Source organism: Martes martes (genome assembly GCF_963455335.1).
Source record: "Martes martes genome assembly, chromosome: 13".
NCBI lineage: Eukaryota > Metazoa > Chordata > Mammalia > Carnivora > Mustelidae > Martes > Martes martes.
Genome location: NC_137901.1, coordinates 64,931,238 through 64,946,486, shown reverse-complemented (window position 1 = coordinate 64,946,486; position 15,249 = coordinate 64,931,238). Strand labels below are relative to the sequence as shown.

At 55.0% G+C, this 15,249-nt stretch overlaps 1 protein-coding gene across 2 annotated transcripts; it reads right to left on the bottom strand.

The window, feature by feature from the left end:
- Window positions 1–3,143: 3,143 nt before the first annotated feature.
- On the bottom strand, window positions 3,144–15,065 carry GUCD1 (guanylyl cyclase domain containing 1). 2 transcript variants are annotated; one of them, XM_080822039.1, is made up of 6 exons: window positions 14,844–15,065; window positions 10,009–10,093; window positions 9,019–9,184; window positions 7,062–7,153; window positions 4,984–5,225; window positions 3,144–4,286 (listed from the first exon to the last, which is right to left on the bottom strand). In XM_080822039.1, exons 1-6 carry the CDS (start codon window positions 14,881–14,883, stop codon window positions 4,195–4,197), a joined length of 717 nt encoding a protein of 238 aa, XP_080678165.1. In that variant the 5' UTR covers window positions 14,884–15,065; the 3' UTR covers window positions 3,144–4,194. The 2 variants fall into 2 exon arrangements, with proteins under 2 accessions (XP_080678165.1, XP_080678164.1); XM_080822038.1 differs by having other exon boundaries at window positions 4,984–5,096; window positions 14,844–15,020.
- Window positions 15,066–15,249: the final 184 nt, after the last annotated feature.

Here is a 15,249-nt window from a genome sequence, read left to right as displayed (position 1 = left end):
CCAAGTTTACTTCTGACTATAGTCTGGGCTGAGGGTTGGGAAAGCAGCAATGGTGGGCTGGGGTTTAGCTCTGTCTGTAGCTCATTGAGTGATGACTTTGGGCCAGTTGCCCCCCTCTCTGGGCTGCACTCTCCACCTTGGACTAGATCAATGGTTACCCCAGTGTCAGCATATTTCATGGAATAACAGTGTTACACAAGAACAGCTATGGCTAAGGGATTTGGGGAAACCCTAAATGAAGGGGGTCCCCTTGCTGTGGGATTACACAGAGCCTTTCTGCACGTCTTAAATCCTCCAGAGGGGACTGTAGCATGCAGTGTTTGCCCAACTGACCTGACCAGGGCACCCCATGATACAGAGCTTCTCACCGTTCTGAAGGTATTCTGAAGGGCACGCCTCGGGATGTGCTAGACGAGATGTCTCCAGGGGCGTTTCCCAGCTCTGTTCTGAGATTTCAAAAAAATTTGAGATTTAAAAAACGTAGCCACCAGATGTCCAGTGGTCCTTGCCTCCTGATGTATCCTGTGTAGAATCCCCAGTGTATTTTAGACGCAGTCTAAACATCTAAATAGAGTATTGTAGAAATGATAGGATGGCACTTCTGAGACTAGCTTATTAAAAGGCTGTGGCTTCCATACTGCGTGCTTGTTTTCTCCCTCTTTCTGCATCTGTCCAGCTGCACCCAGCTCTCCCTTCTGTCCTGGCCCCTTGGCTCCTAGTGGGGCCCCTCCCGGGAATCCTCAGCCTCTGCTATCCTCACCTGGCATGCGCTGGGCAGCTGACTCCAGCCAGTACTCGAGACCTCACCCATATTTGGCCCTCCTATTTCAACATGTCCCGCATCGCCATTTTGCCTCCCATAATTATATTCAATATATAATTTGGGGCCGCTGAGAGGCCCCAAACCAACCTTTCCCATGCTTGTCCCAACGACAGTATGCCCATTCAGAATGGGGCCTCTTCCCCTAGGAGGGGCAGAAGGCTCCCGCTGAAGTGCAGAGAGGGGCAAGCATTGTTGGTTAGGCATGTAGCTAGAACACCTGCTAGGCTGCCTGGCGCACTCTAGCAGGGCGCCCCCGCCTCAGTTGGCCAAAGCCCGGATTGAAGGCATGTCTGTAGGGCTGCTCGCCAGCTTGGAGAGGGGTCCAAGATCTCAGTCGCAACTCCAAAAATATCCATACAGTGTGGGGCTTGGGGAGGGGCAAAGCAGCAGTCAGTCAATGAGAACCGAGGCCAGAGACTGGGACCCTACCCAAGAAGCCAGCTCTGGCTCTGTCAGCTCCCTGCGGGACCTGGGGCACGTCTGAGGCTGCCAGATAAGGCAGGATTTCCAAACACTTCCTTTTTCAGAAGTAGAATTCTTATCAAATATAACACTAGACGAGCCCAATAGCTAGCAAATAAGGGGAGCTGCTGGTTGGGGTGGAGGCACAGGGAGGACTGGACTTCTGGCCGCAGGGTTCCCCACTCTATTGCCTCCTTTGGGCCCCCACTGCCCCCCTCACTCGATTCTGCGCCCCCCCCAGGCCCTCCCCCTGCCCAAGGCTGTGTACCCTCCACGCCCTCTTCAAGCCATCAAGCTCATTTCTGAGGCCCTTCCATCTCTAGCACTGCCTACCTCAGCTCTGAACAAGCATGAGGGAGGCAGAACTGAAAAGCAGTAAACAGGATTCTAGTCCCAGCTAAAATCTGGTCTGGCAGGTCAAGGACCTGGAGTGGAACGTGCTTAAGCTGAGAATTTGGGAGGGAAACGAGAATTCACAAAGGTGGGCCAGAATGCTGCCATGATTTTGCAGTGAGAATATTTATTGAGAATGGCTCATTACAAACAAGATATATATATATATATATATATATATATATATATATATATATATATATAAAATCTCTGCAATGCAAAAGATCCCTTTTGTTCCTGTGTGGCTGGAGTGAACAAAACCAACTGTCCAGTGTGGTTTCGCTGGGCCCCCAGCATGTGGACTGGGGTCACGGGAGCCACGTGCTATGGGGACTGGTTCCTGAAGTCTGGATTCTCCAGCCTTGTTTCCATGACCGTGTGTGAGAACGCCTTTACATTTGCATCCCACCCGTGACCCTCCCGGGCAGATGGCACCATCTGAGGCACAGGTAGCTTTCTTGTTAACCTTCCAGACAGGTGACCTCTAACTTGTGGCCTGCCCAGGGACTGAGCGTTTTCCACGCATCATGTGAAGGACTGAGGTGCTGTGACTGCTCTCTGGGCCGGGTGCTCCCAGTGACAGCCCACCCATCATCCGAGATGCATCTATTCTCACCACAATTTTAGCCAGATCCTTCCTGAGGAGGCCCAAACCCCACAGCTGCCACACATGGTATTCCTGGGCATGCAACCGGAGCTCCCTGGGATCCTGGGCCACCGACGTTAAGGCAAAAGAGAGAAGGCCAGTCTGAAGACACTGCTCGTCTCTGAAACCAGGGGGGCTAATCTGTTGGCTAAGCAGCTAACAGCACCTCCCTTGGGGCCAAAGGCTGGATCTGGTGTTGAGGAGCAATACAGCTGAGTGGTCCAACAGCCCTTGAGAGCAGAGCCCACCGCCGCACCTCAGAGAAGCCATGGTGGGGAGGCATCAGCCAGCTGGTGGGAACAGATGATGAGCAGGGTTTGCAGGCCAGAGGCGTAGCACCTGCCACCACATCATGCCTTGGGCAACAGAGGACCAAGACACAGGGGGACAGGGGCAGTGTGGCTGCTGGGGCAGCCCTGCTCCTTTGCCAGGAACAGCTCACGAGGGGTGGGTATTCTTGGCCCCTTTGGGAATGAGCCAGTTCCCTTAGTTTTCTGGTGTAGACCTGGGTTCGAGACCCAACCCCACCATAGTCCTGGGCAAACTCTCCCCAGACTGATGGCCAGATTTTGTCTGTAAGCTGGGGGACTCTGGCACTCAGCCCGCCAGCCGTTCAGTCCCTTTCTCTTTGAAAGACAACTTGGGCTGGCTGATCTGCTCTGTGCAGAGAGGTGTCAGCGGTTCCAAAGTACCTGCAATCTTGCTATTATTGTCTTAAAAGGGACTCTCACTCCCCACAAGTGAAAAACTTAAATCTCAAAAAAACCAAACCACCCCCTACCCCTACAAGAAAGAAAGAAAAAAAAAGAAAGAAAGAAAAAGAAGGAAACAGCTCTAGTCTATGTTTCGTGCTGTGCTGTGTGACCCTGGGCAGGTACCACCCTTCTTCTGTGAGGACAAAAGAGACCCAATATTCGGTGCAAAAGGTCCCGGCATGAATATCAGGATGGGTGGGAGGCCACGGACTGTCTCCCACCATTGCCTCAGGAGTGCAGGTCCCAGCACACCCCGGCACCCAGGCCTATGAGGCTTGGGGCTCCCCACACCCAGAGAATGGGCCCCAATGTCAGGGCTTAGGCTAGTGTCAGGAGGGCTCACAGGTTGGGGGGAGTCCTTTGGGACCCAGGCAGCTGCACCTGGCCCTCTGGGTCAGGTGTTCTTGGAGTATGCTCTGCACGGCCAGCTAGTAAGAGCTACGACCCAGATGGCCCTCCAATCTACAGTGCTATAGTACCTGGAGGCCGAGGGGTGGGGGGGTTCAGGGTCCTTTCAGCCTGAGGCCCAGCCCTCTCCAGAGCCCAGAAGCCCAGAGGCCTCGCCACCAGCCAGAGGAATGCGGATCCACTGGGAAGCGGGAGGCAGTGGCGGCATCCACCAAAGGGCACAGGGAGGTCCACAGTACTTCTGGAGGATAGGCGGGTTAGCTACATGGTCTCCAAATACATGGACACCACCCGGACAAGTGGCATCTTCAGGGCTCAAGCCCCAGGTCTGTGGCGAGATGAGCTCAGGTTCTCCCCTGCCCTGGGTCTGGTTTGTAGGCAAGAAGGGCACCCACAGAGCTAGAAGTCCCCTGGGCACGGTTCAAGTCAGGTTTGGGATCCTGGGGGAGGCTCTACTCAGATGCTCTGGAGATGCCTCCAGCAACCAGCAGGTGCACAGCGTAAGTGGCATGACGACAGGCACGATGCTGGCAGACAAAGCATGCAAGCCTCGGGCTCCAAGAACTCTCTGGGGCTTTGTCACATGGGCCGAGGCTGCAGCTCCACATCCAAGCCCCAGCAGCTTGGGGCCTGGGCCAAGGCCTCCTGAGTTGGCCCAGCTAGGGTGGGGCAGGGTGTGAAGGCCTGGACACACCAGCCTCCCGCTGTCAGCTGTCCAAGTAGACAAAGAGGATATCCTCATCTGTGCCATAACTGGTTCTGGCTTCCTCGAAGTTACTGATGCTGGTGCTGCACATTCCTGCTGGGGATAGGAAGGGCAGAGTGGGGTCAGAGGGTGGCGGGGGGGAGGTTATACCTGCCTCAGTGACACCCAGGGGAGCTGAGGGAGGTCTGACCATGTCCCACCTGCTTGGCCACCCTTTGCCACTCATTTTCCACCCACAGGAAGCCTTCCTTGCCTATTTTAGCCTTCATGAACTCATTGTCTGACCCTCCCCCAGTTTAGCAGATGGAGAAGGTGAGGCCCAGAGGGGAACAAACAGCTTGAGGACACATGGGTAAGTCTGCTAGAGTCAGGGCAGTGGGGAGCCCCTGCTGCCTCTGGAGCTGGAGCTGGGACTGGGCAGACTTCCCTTTCTGATGAGTATGCTTGCTGGCTGTCCTGGGAAGGTTAGAAGTAGGGAGATGGGGGGCGGGGGGAGGAAACCGCAGAATAAGACTGAGGTGGGCCCTGGGCAGTGGTGCAGGACTGGTGGTGTGGGAAGGACAGATGGCCTGAGCTGGTGTGGCAATGACCGGGGTGTGGAGGCCGGCCTGGCCTCAGGTCTGTGGTTGGTCTGTGCATGGCCAGAGGAGCAGCAAAGATGATAGGAGCCCAGTAGGAGCAGAGGCTTTGAGGGGAAGGCAGCGAGGGAATGCGGAGGAGTCACGGGACGGGATGGTGAATGCAGCCTGCCACCCCCCACCCCCGCTGTCCCTGCCCACCCAGCACTCACGGTCGGCATAGGCTGGATTGTTGTAGAAGATGCAGCCAGTGGCCCGGTTGTAGCCACGCAGCACGATGAAGTGGCCCTGGTAGTCGGGGCTCCGGCAGCAGCAGCGGTGGCCACTGGGGGCGAAGCAGCAGTACTTGACCGGACTGGAGCAGAGGTCGCAGTGCAGTACCCCAGAGTTCACCAGCACGATGGCCACGTGGCCCTGTGCCAAGTGCTCCTGGATGTCCTGCACACTCACTGTGCTGTGGGCGGGAGAAGGGTCAGCCAGGGCCGCTGGGCCCCGTTCCCCACCTCTCAAGTGGACTCCTGCTTGGATCACAGAGCTTGGGGGCACGGCTCATCTTCCCTACTTCCTGAGCTCCTTGCAGGGAGGGAGACATCCTGCTTTGTCCCTGTGGCCTGGGCTCAGCCCAGGATTAAGCATGGCACTAGTGCCAGGGTGTGTGTGGGGGGGCAGGTAGGACTCTGAGTGTGCCCAAGGACAAGCCGGCCTGGTCAGGTCCTTCCAGGGGTGGCAGAAGGAGGCCACTGAAGCAGCACATGGGACCCCACCTCCCAGCCTGGCTGGTGAATTTTTTTTTTCCTGCTGAGCACCTTCCTTAGACAGTTACTCTAAATCACATGCGGTTTACATTGGAAGCTGTGGGTCCAATTTAATCTCCCAAATCTGAGCCAAGTGTGGTATCGTCAGTTTCAAAACCACGTTTCTTTGAAAGGACTGATTTTCTTTCCTTTTTTTTTTTCCTTGAAGGCTCCTAAGGCAAAAGGAATTGTCCAGGGAGGGGTAGGTCAGCTCCCAGGGGATCCCCAGTTTGGCAGAGCCGGCTGCTCCCTGAGGCAGACTCGTAGGCACTGCCCTATTCAATGCCCCACAGAAGGCAGTACCCTAAAAATCCTTCAAACTAAGAATCCAGAACGGGCAAGGGGCTGTCGGAGGGGAGGGTCCCCTAGGCTAGGGGCCTCTGTCCTCCGCAGTCTCCGCAGGAGTGGTGGCATGAGCACGACGTGGCTTGGCCCAACTCCAGCCCACAGCTGAGTCATGTGGCAGTTTGGTTCGGTTGCGTCAGCCCGGGGAAACATGCCATTTTTCCATTTGGTCTTTGAAATGAAATACCTGGCTGAGTTCCCAACGGTATGCAGCAGCGCGGGATTTCAACTACAGGGAAAAAGCAGGGGCCTGGGCCGGAAGGAAAAGCACTGTGCTCCATGGAATTAACTGGGTGCGGAGTGTCAGGTTTGGATCACAGCGTGGCCGAGCGGCCAGCGGTGACGGTGGCCCACTCAAACTATTCTTTCCATCCTCAGTTTCTTCACTGGATGAACAGGGACAGCACCAGCTTCCCACTCAACTAGCCAGCAAGTGGCACGTGCCACTAAATGAACATTTGGTGGCTTCCCTCCCAGCATGTGCTCATGCAGTGGATGGATGCGTGGAGATTTCTCCTGTTTTCCAAACTACCTATTGTGTGGTAACATTATGTTAACAATGAAAACAGAAGTCATTCAAGAACAGGGAGACCTGAGAAGAGTGGTCTAGGGTAGCCCAGTAGGGATCTAAGCTGATGTGCCTGAGCCTGGAGAAGAAAGTCATCAGCATCTGGGAAAGTTACTCCCAGGTTCTGCCCGAATTCTGCTCTTACGTATAGATAAGAGGGGAGACCCACATAAGGTCACGGCAGTCTGTGGGGAGATCCGAGGGCCAGGACTCCCTAGAGAGCCTTCACAAGGGGCTGTCCTCTGTCACTCTCCATCACTTTGCCAGCATATTCCTTAGGCTGTCCCCATTTCATTAAGGGTTCCTGTGTTCTGTCTCAAGCTACCATTCTGCGAGCAGCCTCAGGGCTGGCTAGAGTCTGGTTCACGTGTCCCTCCAGGCCATGCCTGTGATCCATCCGAGGCCACAGTTTTGTATACTGTAGGTCACGTAGTCCCACCTGTCCCCATTTTATGGATGGAAACAGTTAAGGCTCTGGAGGCCAAGTCCATGCCCTTGGCCACCTGGGTAGGATACCCCAGCTCTGCCTGACAGTAAGTACGTGGGTGAGCAAGCACACAAGGAAGAATGAGGGGAGGCTCACCATTTTTCCACAAGCACCTTGCAGGCCTTGGCTTGTGCAAACAGCTGGTTCACCCGGGTCTCCTCTGTGTCAAAGTGCTTCCTGTAGAAGGACTAAAGAGAGTAGGGCCGGTTGGAGGGGCCACCTGTCCTCGCTGCCCTCACCCCCATTTGGATGAAGTACAGGGCACGTGATGGAGTTAAAGATGGTGAAAGAGGGGCGCCTGGGTGGCTCAGTGGGTTAAAGCCTCTGCCTTTGGCTCAGGTCATGATCTCAGGGTCCTGGGATCGAGCCCCGCATCGGACTCTCTGCTCAGCGGGGAGCCTGCTTCCTCCTTTCTCTCTCTCTGCCTGCCTCTCTGCCTACTTGTGATCTCTATCTGATAAATAAAATCTTAAAAAAAAAAAAAAAAAAAAAAAAAAGATGGTGAAAGAGGGGAGGAACACAGCCTGCTAGGGGAGATGGCACGTGAGGCATGCCTGGGCAGAATGCTGCGTGTGTCTTGAACCGGCAGGGTGGCTGGCCAAAGCACACAGGACCACACAGAGGCACAAGGATGACACTCAGGAGATGGGCAGGCAGCCAAGCTCAGGTCAGCTCTCCCACTCCCCCAGCAAGGCCGGTCATCCTGGGTTGTGTTTCCTGTGGGCACCAGCAGGAGTCTGTGGTAAATGAGCAAAGGGGGATGGCTAAGCCTACCCAGATGCTCCTCCACAGTTTGGCTTAGCAAGGTGAGGTCCAGGGAACATACTTTGTTTGGTGTAGGGGACTACAGGGGGCTAGAGGCCCTGTCTGCGGGGGAGGCAGGAGAGACCCTGTTCTTGGGCTCTTTTCTCTGCCTTGCAGCTACAGTGATCAAGCCAGATCCATTAGCCTTCCTCCCCTGGCCTGGAAGATTCAAAGGAAAGTTAGGTTGACTGGCCCCGGCCATCATGTGAGAACCTTCTTGCCAATGAGGCCAGCACAGACCCTGCTCTGCCAAGTTTTGGAACCTGGGCCAACATGTGCCTCTACAGCAGGCAAGACTGGCTCTAACTACATCGGTTGGCAGGGGTTGGGGTGGGTGGGGTGGGGGAGTGGGTTGTGCACTGGTATCATGGTGAGGCTATCGTTTTCTTTTTCAAAAAGAAAAAAAATAGGGGCACCTGGGTGGCTCAGTGGGTTAGGGCCTCTGCCTTCGGCTCGGGTCATGATCCCGGGACTCTGGGATCGAGCCCTGCATCGGGCTCTCTGCTCAGCGGGGAGCCTGCTTCCCTTCCTCTCTCTCTGGCTGCCTCTGCCTATCTGTGATCTCTGTCTGTCAAATAAATAAATAAAATCTTAAAAAAAAAAAAGAAAAAAAATAGGGAAGATGGCATTTCAGTTTTTCTTCCAGAATTCCAATTACACAGCTTGAAGCCATCTGTCCCTATGACAAGAAAGAACATGGGCAAGTGGTGGCAGGGTAAGGTCAGAGTGACATTCTCCGAGGCCCTGGGCACTGAGTGACAGGAGGGAAGGATGCAGAAAAGCAGCCTGAGATGCTCGTCTGTACACCATCCAGTGCTCTCGAAGGCAGGTTGCAGGAATCTCATTGCTCAGATGCTTTGAGCAGGCCCAACCCCAAGGTTACCTAGTCTGGCTAGGTCAAAAGTCCTGCCCATAGCATCTCCGCTGCTGTTCCCTGGTCTCTGAGCACTTGTGTGTCCACTGAGGTGTCTGGGCCTTGACCACCACTTTTATTTATTCATTCATTTATTTATTTATTTATTTATTTGATAGACAGAGATCACAAGTAGGCAGAGAGGCAGGCAGAGAGAGGAAGGGAAGCAGGCTCCCCGCTGCGCAGAGAGCCCGATGCGGGGCTCGATCCCAGGACCCTGGGATCATGACCTGAGCCGAAGGCAGAGACTTTAGCCCACTGAGCCACCCAGACACCCTGACCATACCCCCTTTTGATTACTAGACTTGGGTGAAGGCCTGGTAACTGGCTGCCCACCTGGTTCTTGTAGCCCTTGTCGACGCCCAGGGTCTGAGTGCAGAAGCGGTGCCGCACACCAAAGTGGCGCATCAGGTAGGCCAGGTCAATGGTCCAGATGCTCCTGGTGAGTCGTAGCTCCCGAAGGGCACTTTCAAACTCACTGTCGTCCAGCGGGCCCAGGTACCTGTGGGTGGACGGGCTGCTGAGGTTGGCTTGCTTACACAGGGAAGCTGGTTGGGGTCACCCTCCTCCCAGGGGCCAGAGAGCCACTATCAAGAACTCCCACTCCCCAGAAGATTCCATCCTTCGTCAGGAAATCCTGTATCGTCTACTTCTTGGGCATGACCTGACGCTGCCTGGGGTACCATGTTGGCCCTGGAGTCAAGGATTCTGCTTCTTGAATCTCCTGAAGGTTGTGTAACTTTGGGTAAGTTGCCAACCTCTCTGGTCTCACTAGCTTCATTTCTAGGATGAGATGCTTGGACCACATCAGTGGTTTTCTAAGTTTTAGGCACAGAACCTTTTGGCTGAACACTATCTGGTCTGGATTTCCAGGATATAAGACAAGTAAGGGACAGGTTACTCTGGGGTTCCTGGCAGTTGCCTGAAGTCTCCTACAAGGAGATGGCTACGGCACTCTATGCTCTGATGGTCAAGGTTCCTGTGATATTCACACAGCCTTAGTTCAACAGTTGGCTCCCTAGTGACACAGTCTTGCGGGAGCCTGAGGTTGGACGGTCCCATGTCCTAGTGTTGGGGTCACTCTGTGGACCAGGCCCAGGCACCTGGGACTTCTCTGGCTATCCCCAGAGCCGCTACCTGGAAGGCCTTGTCCACCTTTTGCCTTCTCTTGCAGATGGGACCAAGTCTGGATGGAAGCTGGGCCTCCTGTAAGGCCCAACCAAGAAAAGCCATATGGATGATGAATCCCACCCAGGTCTCTCCCTGTTTCTCCTTCTAGCCAGAGCAGATGGTATGCATGGGAAGGACCTAGGTCTGCCCACTCACCGCAGCACCATCTTGGAGCAGGCCAGGCCGCAGTCCCAGTGGTAGAGCTGCTGGATGATGGGCACGGGCAGCTGCACAAAGTCTCCTACGAGGAAACACAGGAAGGTCACAGACCCTTGACACTGTGCCTATCACTGCCACCCCCCACTGAGGCCACTGTCATTGGCTCCTGCCCAGATCCTGTAGGGGCTATTCAGGGGCCAGCAAACGGCCTTTCAGGTGTCCCAACCCATTCTCCTTACAATAGCAGTAATCTCTCCCAAATACCAGTCAGAGTAGATCAGCCCTACACAAAATCTTCCAATGGGTTGGTTCGTATATCTCTTAGGACAGTGCCTTCATGGCCACTGCCCCAGCACCCTCTGCCTTCTCACCTCCCCTCGTCCTCACTGGGCCAACCTCTAGCCAGAACCTTCTCACCTGCTGTGATCTCTTATCCCCCAGGGCCCTTGCATACCTCTTCCCTCTGCCTGAACTCTCCCAGGTGCCTGACCTAAGTCCTGCCTTTGAATGTCACTTCTCCATCATGCCTAGTCCCCCACTACATGCACTCCCAGCCCTACAGGCCTCTCTCAGAGAACACTCTTTTTGGTGGGACCTCCGAGGAGGCTGGCACAGGGCAGACCTCTGGAGATACTTAGCAGATATTCATGTCTGAATTCATGAGGCCCCTGGAGGTTTGCCCAACTCCAAAGTCCCCCAGGGCCACCAAAGTGTGAAGTCCACAGTTAGAAGGAAGGGAGACTGTCATGTAATCTGTGTATGTGCGATGCTACCCTAGGTGGCCTCTCGGTCTGTTCTTGACAAACAGTATGGAGGAGCAGAAGGGGACTGACCTCGGCACTTTAGCCCCAGCTCTGTCACAGCCTGGCTGTGGGCTGAGCAACTGACCTCACACTAGACTGAGTCTGGCTATCTCTGAAGTGGGGGACTTTGGTCTGATTCAGTCATTCAATCAACAAATATTTCCCAAGAGCCTAGCACCTGGCATGTGAACTGGAGATGTGCTGGTGAGTGACAAGAACAGATTCCTGTCCTGGTGGTCAGGAAAAACAAGCAAGGGTAAGAGAAAAACAGAGGGCTAGGCTGGGAAAATGGGGGAGGGGGGAGGTGTGCCTTAGAGAGTGAGAGTCAGGGAACACAAGACAGAGGGGAACAGCATGTGATGAGGTGCTAAAGCAGGGGCCAGCTGGAACGTGGCCTACTAGAACCTCCTACTCTGGGATCCCATGAATCCAGACAAAGTTCAGAGTCTGAAAAAATGGGAGAGACTCCCCTTCAGCAATCACCACTCACTACTCGTTCATGACACTCACTCAGCATGTGAAAACCCAGCCCACGTTGTTTCCGCATCTCGGGGTGGTGGTGGGGTGTCTCTGGGGTCTCTCTTGAATCCACAGCTTTCACTGTGCAGAGCTGCCCCAGAAGCCAACTTGCCATGCCAGGCCTGGTTCCCACTGCAGGCAGCAACCAGAAGGGCCCTGATGTCTGTCCTGGCCTTTCAACCTGCTGGCCTTGTCTGGGCAGTGCCTTGCCTGGAATGAGTCCCGAGCTCCTACTCTCCTTTGTCTAAACCCTCCCCAGCCTTCAAGGCCTGGCTCAGATGCTACCACTTCCAGTGCCTGCTCTGCTCCCAGGCTGGCCGCGCCCTTTCCCTCATCTGTGCTCTGCTAGGCTGGAGTTCACTCTTTGGTTCACAGGCGAGGTCCTTGCTTGGAGCTTGTTTGTGTCCTGTGGAGCTGTCATACATTCCCAGGACGCAGGGACCTGTAGCTGCTCCTTCAGTGCCTTGTGCTGGCCTTCCCCCCTCCATTCCCCACCTCCAAGGGCATGCAACAGGGCCTGCAGATGGCAGGATGGCATGGGTGAGTACAGGCCATCTGCTGGCTGAGTCACTCGAGGAGAGGCACTTGCCCTCTCTGTGCCTTCTTCTTCCTCTATGAAATGGACCACCATAGATGGCAGCCTGCAGAGTGTTATGGGAACCCGGGGCAAGAGTGCGTCGCAGGTGCTGATGTGAACCCTGCCCTCCATCTAGAGGGCCCTGGTGCCCTAAGCCCAACTGGGCTGAGGCTTTGTTCCTTCCTTTCCCTGACCCCAGATGCCTCTAAAAGGAACCCAGGCCATCATTCAAGGCTTTCCTACAGTTGCTTCTTCCCAGGGTTGTGGATTCAGTTCAGAGGGTTCTGTCCAGCCTGACTTCTGCCTACCCTCTGTCCCAAATTCCACCCCCAGTTCCTCTCCCATCTGTACCCAGTAGACAGAGGAATCCCAGTCCCAGTCTTCCACTGCTCTTAGAATAAAATTGTCACTCCACACCATGGCTTGCTGGGCCCTGCCCAACCCAGGTCCCACCAGCCTCACCATGGCCCTTACACTTCACTCACTCAGTTCCAGTTACTGTGGGAAAACCATCAGCCTTCATTCTACCCCTCTGTATGTACAGCTGCCTCTGTTTGGAACTTTCTTCCCCTGCAGCTCTTGAGGCTGCCCCTTTTTGTCATTGGTCCCAGCTCAAATGTCTCTCCTCTGAGAGGCTTTTTTCTGACTATGCCTTTGGGGGGAAGAGGGTCCCCCTTCCCAGCATCCTGGTTGTTACCTTCATAGTACTTGGCAAAATGAATGAGAAAAATAAAACAGAGCTACTCTGTCTCCCCACAAGACTGTAAGCTTCCTGAAGACCGGGAATTTGCTGATCTTGTTCGCTGTTACTGCCAATGCATAGTATCTAAAGCTTAGCAGTAACTCAACAAACATTTCTTTGAAGAAATGAGACTATTTTTTTTTTTTAAGAAACAAAATTATTACGCCCTTAATGTGCTACGGTTTGGGGACACTAAAGATGACTAAGTCCCAGGTCCTGCCCTCCAGATTCATATGCTAAAATAAATCCCCCCAACGGGCTAAGTGGAGAGAGAGCTCTATGCAAGGTACTATTTATTCTCTCATTATGAAATGCCTCCCTTTTCAAGAATCCTTCTCTGTGGCCCAAAACTGTCTTTTTGTTTCTCTCTACACAGGCTGTTTACTCCCCAGCCTTTGCTCTTCCAAGATCCCTTAGTCTGGAATGTTGTCTCCCATTTCTGAACAGCCAAATGCTCTGGTCTCTTTCCGCCTGAGCCCTTCAATATGAGTATTTCAGGGGATCGTGTCTGCCTTCCCCACTGGACAGAATGAGAATATCTCAGTGGCAGGCAGGGACAGGGTTGTATGTGCCTTGCCGAAGCCCTTGGACCAGAGCAGGCACTCAGACATGCTTGATACATGGAAGGTGTTTTTCCAAAAAGGCCTTATCCCTTGTGGTGCCCAGGCCAACTTGTCACAACAATGCCCTAACCCCTCCCCCAAATTCCCCTCCCCCAAAGCTACCAGACCATAGCCCCTCTGTTCATGGCTCCCTCCTTTACTCTGCAGTCCGGGCTCTGGCACCAGCTAGCTGGGTCATCTTGATGGCCAGGCTTTGACTCTGTCTGTGCCTTTCCCTATTCCCAGCTGTAAATGTGGCACAGGACAGCAGCTCCTGAGGGTCCTTGTGAACTCTGCTGTACCTCCTCTTCTTGCCCTGATCCTAGAACCCCTTGATCTTGAGGCCCTGTGAAGCTAAACACTCCCACATGGCCATCCCCAGTCTTGGCATGGGCAGGTCAGTTCACAGGGATCCAGAGATACTCCTGTGGGGGGCTGAAAAGGAGAGGCAAGGCCTTCCAAGCCCAGAACTACTGCCAGATGTTGATGCCTGGAGCCAAGTGACTGTCCCACCTATATGTAGGGTCTGCCTGTAAGGCCCTGGCCTGGCTTCATTTGGCAGCTGTTGCCAAAGAAGGCAGGCCCTGGATACCTAACTCCTTTCAACTCTATCTGCTCCTGTGCAAAAGTGCAAGTAACAATGGTAACCTACTTTACAAAAGGGTCCTTATGAGGATTAATGAGGCACCCCATGTAAACAACTTAGCAGTGTCTGCTCATGGAAAGCTCCCTATGAATGTGAGCTATTACTTCATTGGGACTCAGGAAAGGCCAATGTCTGGCCCAAGATCACAGAGTTAGATAATTGGAAGAGTAGGGATGTAAATCCCGGGATAGCATCAGACCCTACGACCTGCAACATTCACAAGAGACCACTCCCCGGGCGTGACACCAAGGTCTCCGATGTCTTAGGGAGGGGTCCCACCGGCTCTTGACCCCTCCCATGAGTTGGCGCCGCACTTTAGAGTTTACTAGCACTTTCTCTTTCTCACCAACCCTGAGAGCTACAAACATTGCTTTTCCCCCTCCCCCACCCAGAGAAGCAAACTGAGGCCGAGGGCACTGAAGGTCAGTCTTGGTTTCTGCCCCAAAGGAACTCAGGCCACCTAGGGGCAGAAGGAACCCAAGGGTCAAGAACTATACAGTAAGACAAAATGCTAAGTCTGGGAGGCCAGGGTAAGGGGCACATCCATTGCTCTATGCTCTCAGCCAGTTCCCTGCCCTTCTAGGCCTCAGTTCCCCCACAGTTCCCCGGAAGGAACGTGGGATCTCCTAAGGCGCTCCAGCAGGACTTTTCGCTTCTGGGGAAGGTGCCGCCCTTGCCCCGCAACCAGGACCCTCCCACCATGACCAACTTCAGAGCTGACTGGGGTCCCAGACCTAGGGCTATCAGTAAATCCCAAGGGACCCGGGCTGAGGGTTGAGCGGCCCAAGGCGGGAGTGTACACCTGGCCAGGTATCGCTCAAAACTCGACAGCCCGTCCCGTGGCAGCGGTCGACCCAAGGTCGCGCGGCTGGACCCTGCCCGCACTAGGGCGGGGTCCCCCTCGTTCCCCGGGGTGAGGGCCGGGCCCTGGGGAGACACTGACCGGGCTCGAGCTGCGGCCCCGCTGCCTCTTCCGTCCTCATGACCCGGGCCGCGCGGGGCGCCCATGGCCCCGGCCCGGCGCCGGCTGCAGCTTCGGCTTCGACTGGGGCGGGAGCCGGGCTGGTGCGTGTCAGATTCCTCCTCCGCGGCCACCGCCACCGCCACTGCCGCCGCCGCCACCGCCAGCGCGGTGGGGAGAAGGAGAGGCGGCGGCAGGGCCGCCCCAAGCCCCGCCCCGCCCCTTCCAGGCTTCGGCTCGGGGCCCCGCCCCTTTCTTAAACCCCACCCCTCGCTGGGTCTCGAAGAAGCCCCTCCCTTTCTATTCCCCGGACTTCTATTCCTAGAGGCCCCCAGCCTCCGGATCTAAGCGGGTCCTGGCCATTGGCAGTCTAGGCTTCTGGTAACCC

Bases quoted from the DNA above. Each gene is read 5' to 3' on its own strand.
- GUCD1 (XM_080822039.1), bottom strand. From the start codon at position 14,883: ATGAGGACGGAAGAGGCAGCGGGGCCGCAGCTCGAGCCCG. The intron at 10,094-14,843 runs GTCAGTGTCTCC...GTTTCCTCGTAG, and splicing joins GGGGCCGCAGCTCGAGCCCG to GAGACTTTGTGCAGCTGCCC. The intron at 5,226-7,061 runs GTGAGCCTCCCC...TCCCGCCCACAG, and splicing joins AAGGTGCTTGTGGAAAAATG to CACAGTGAGTGTGCAGGACA.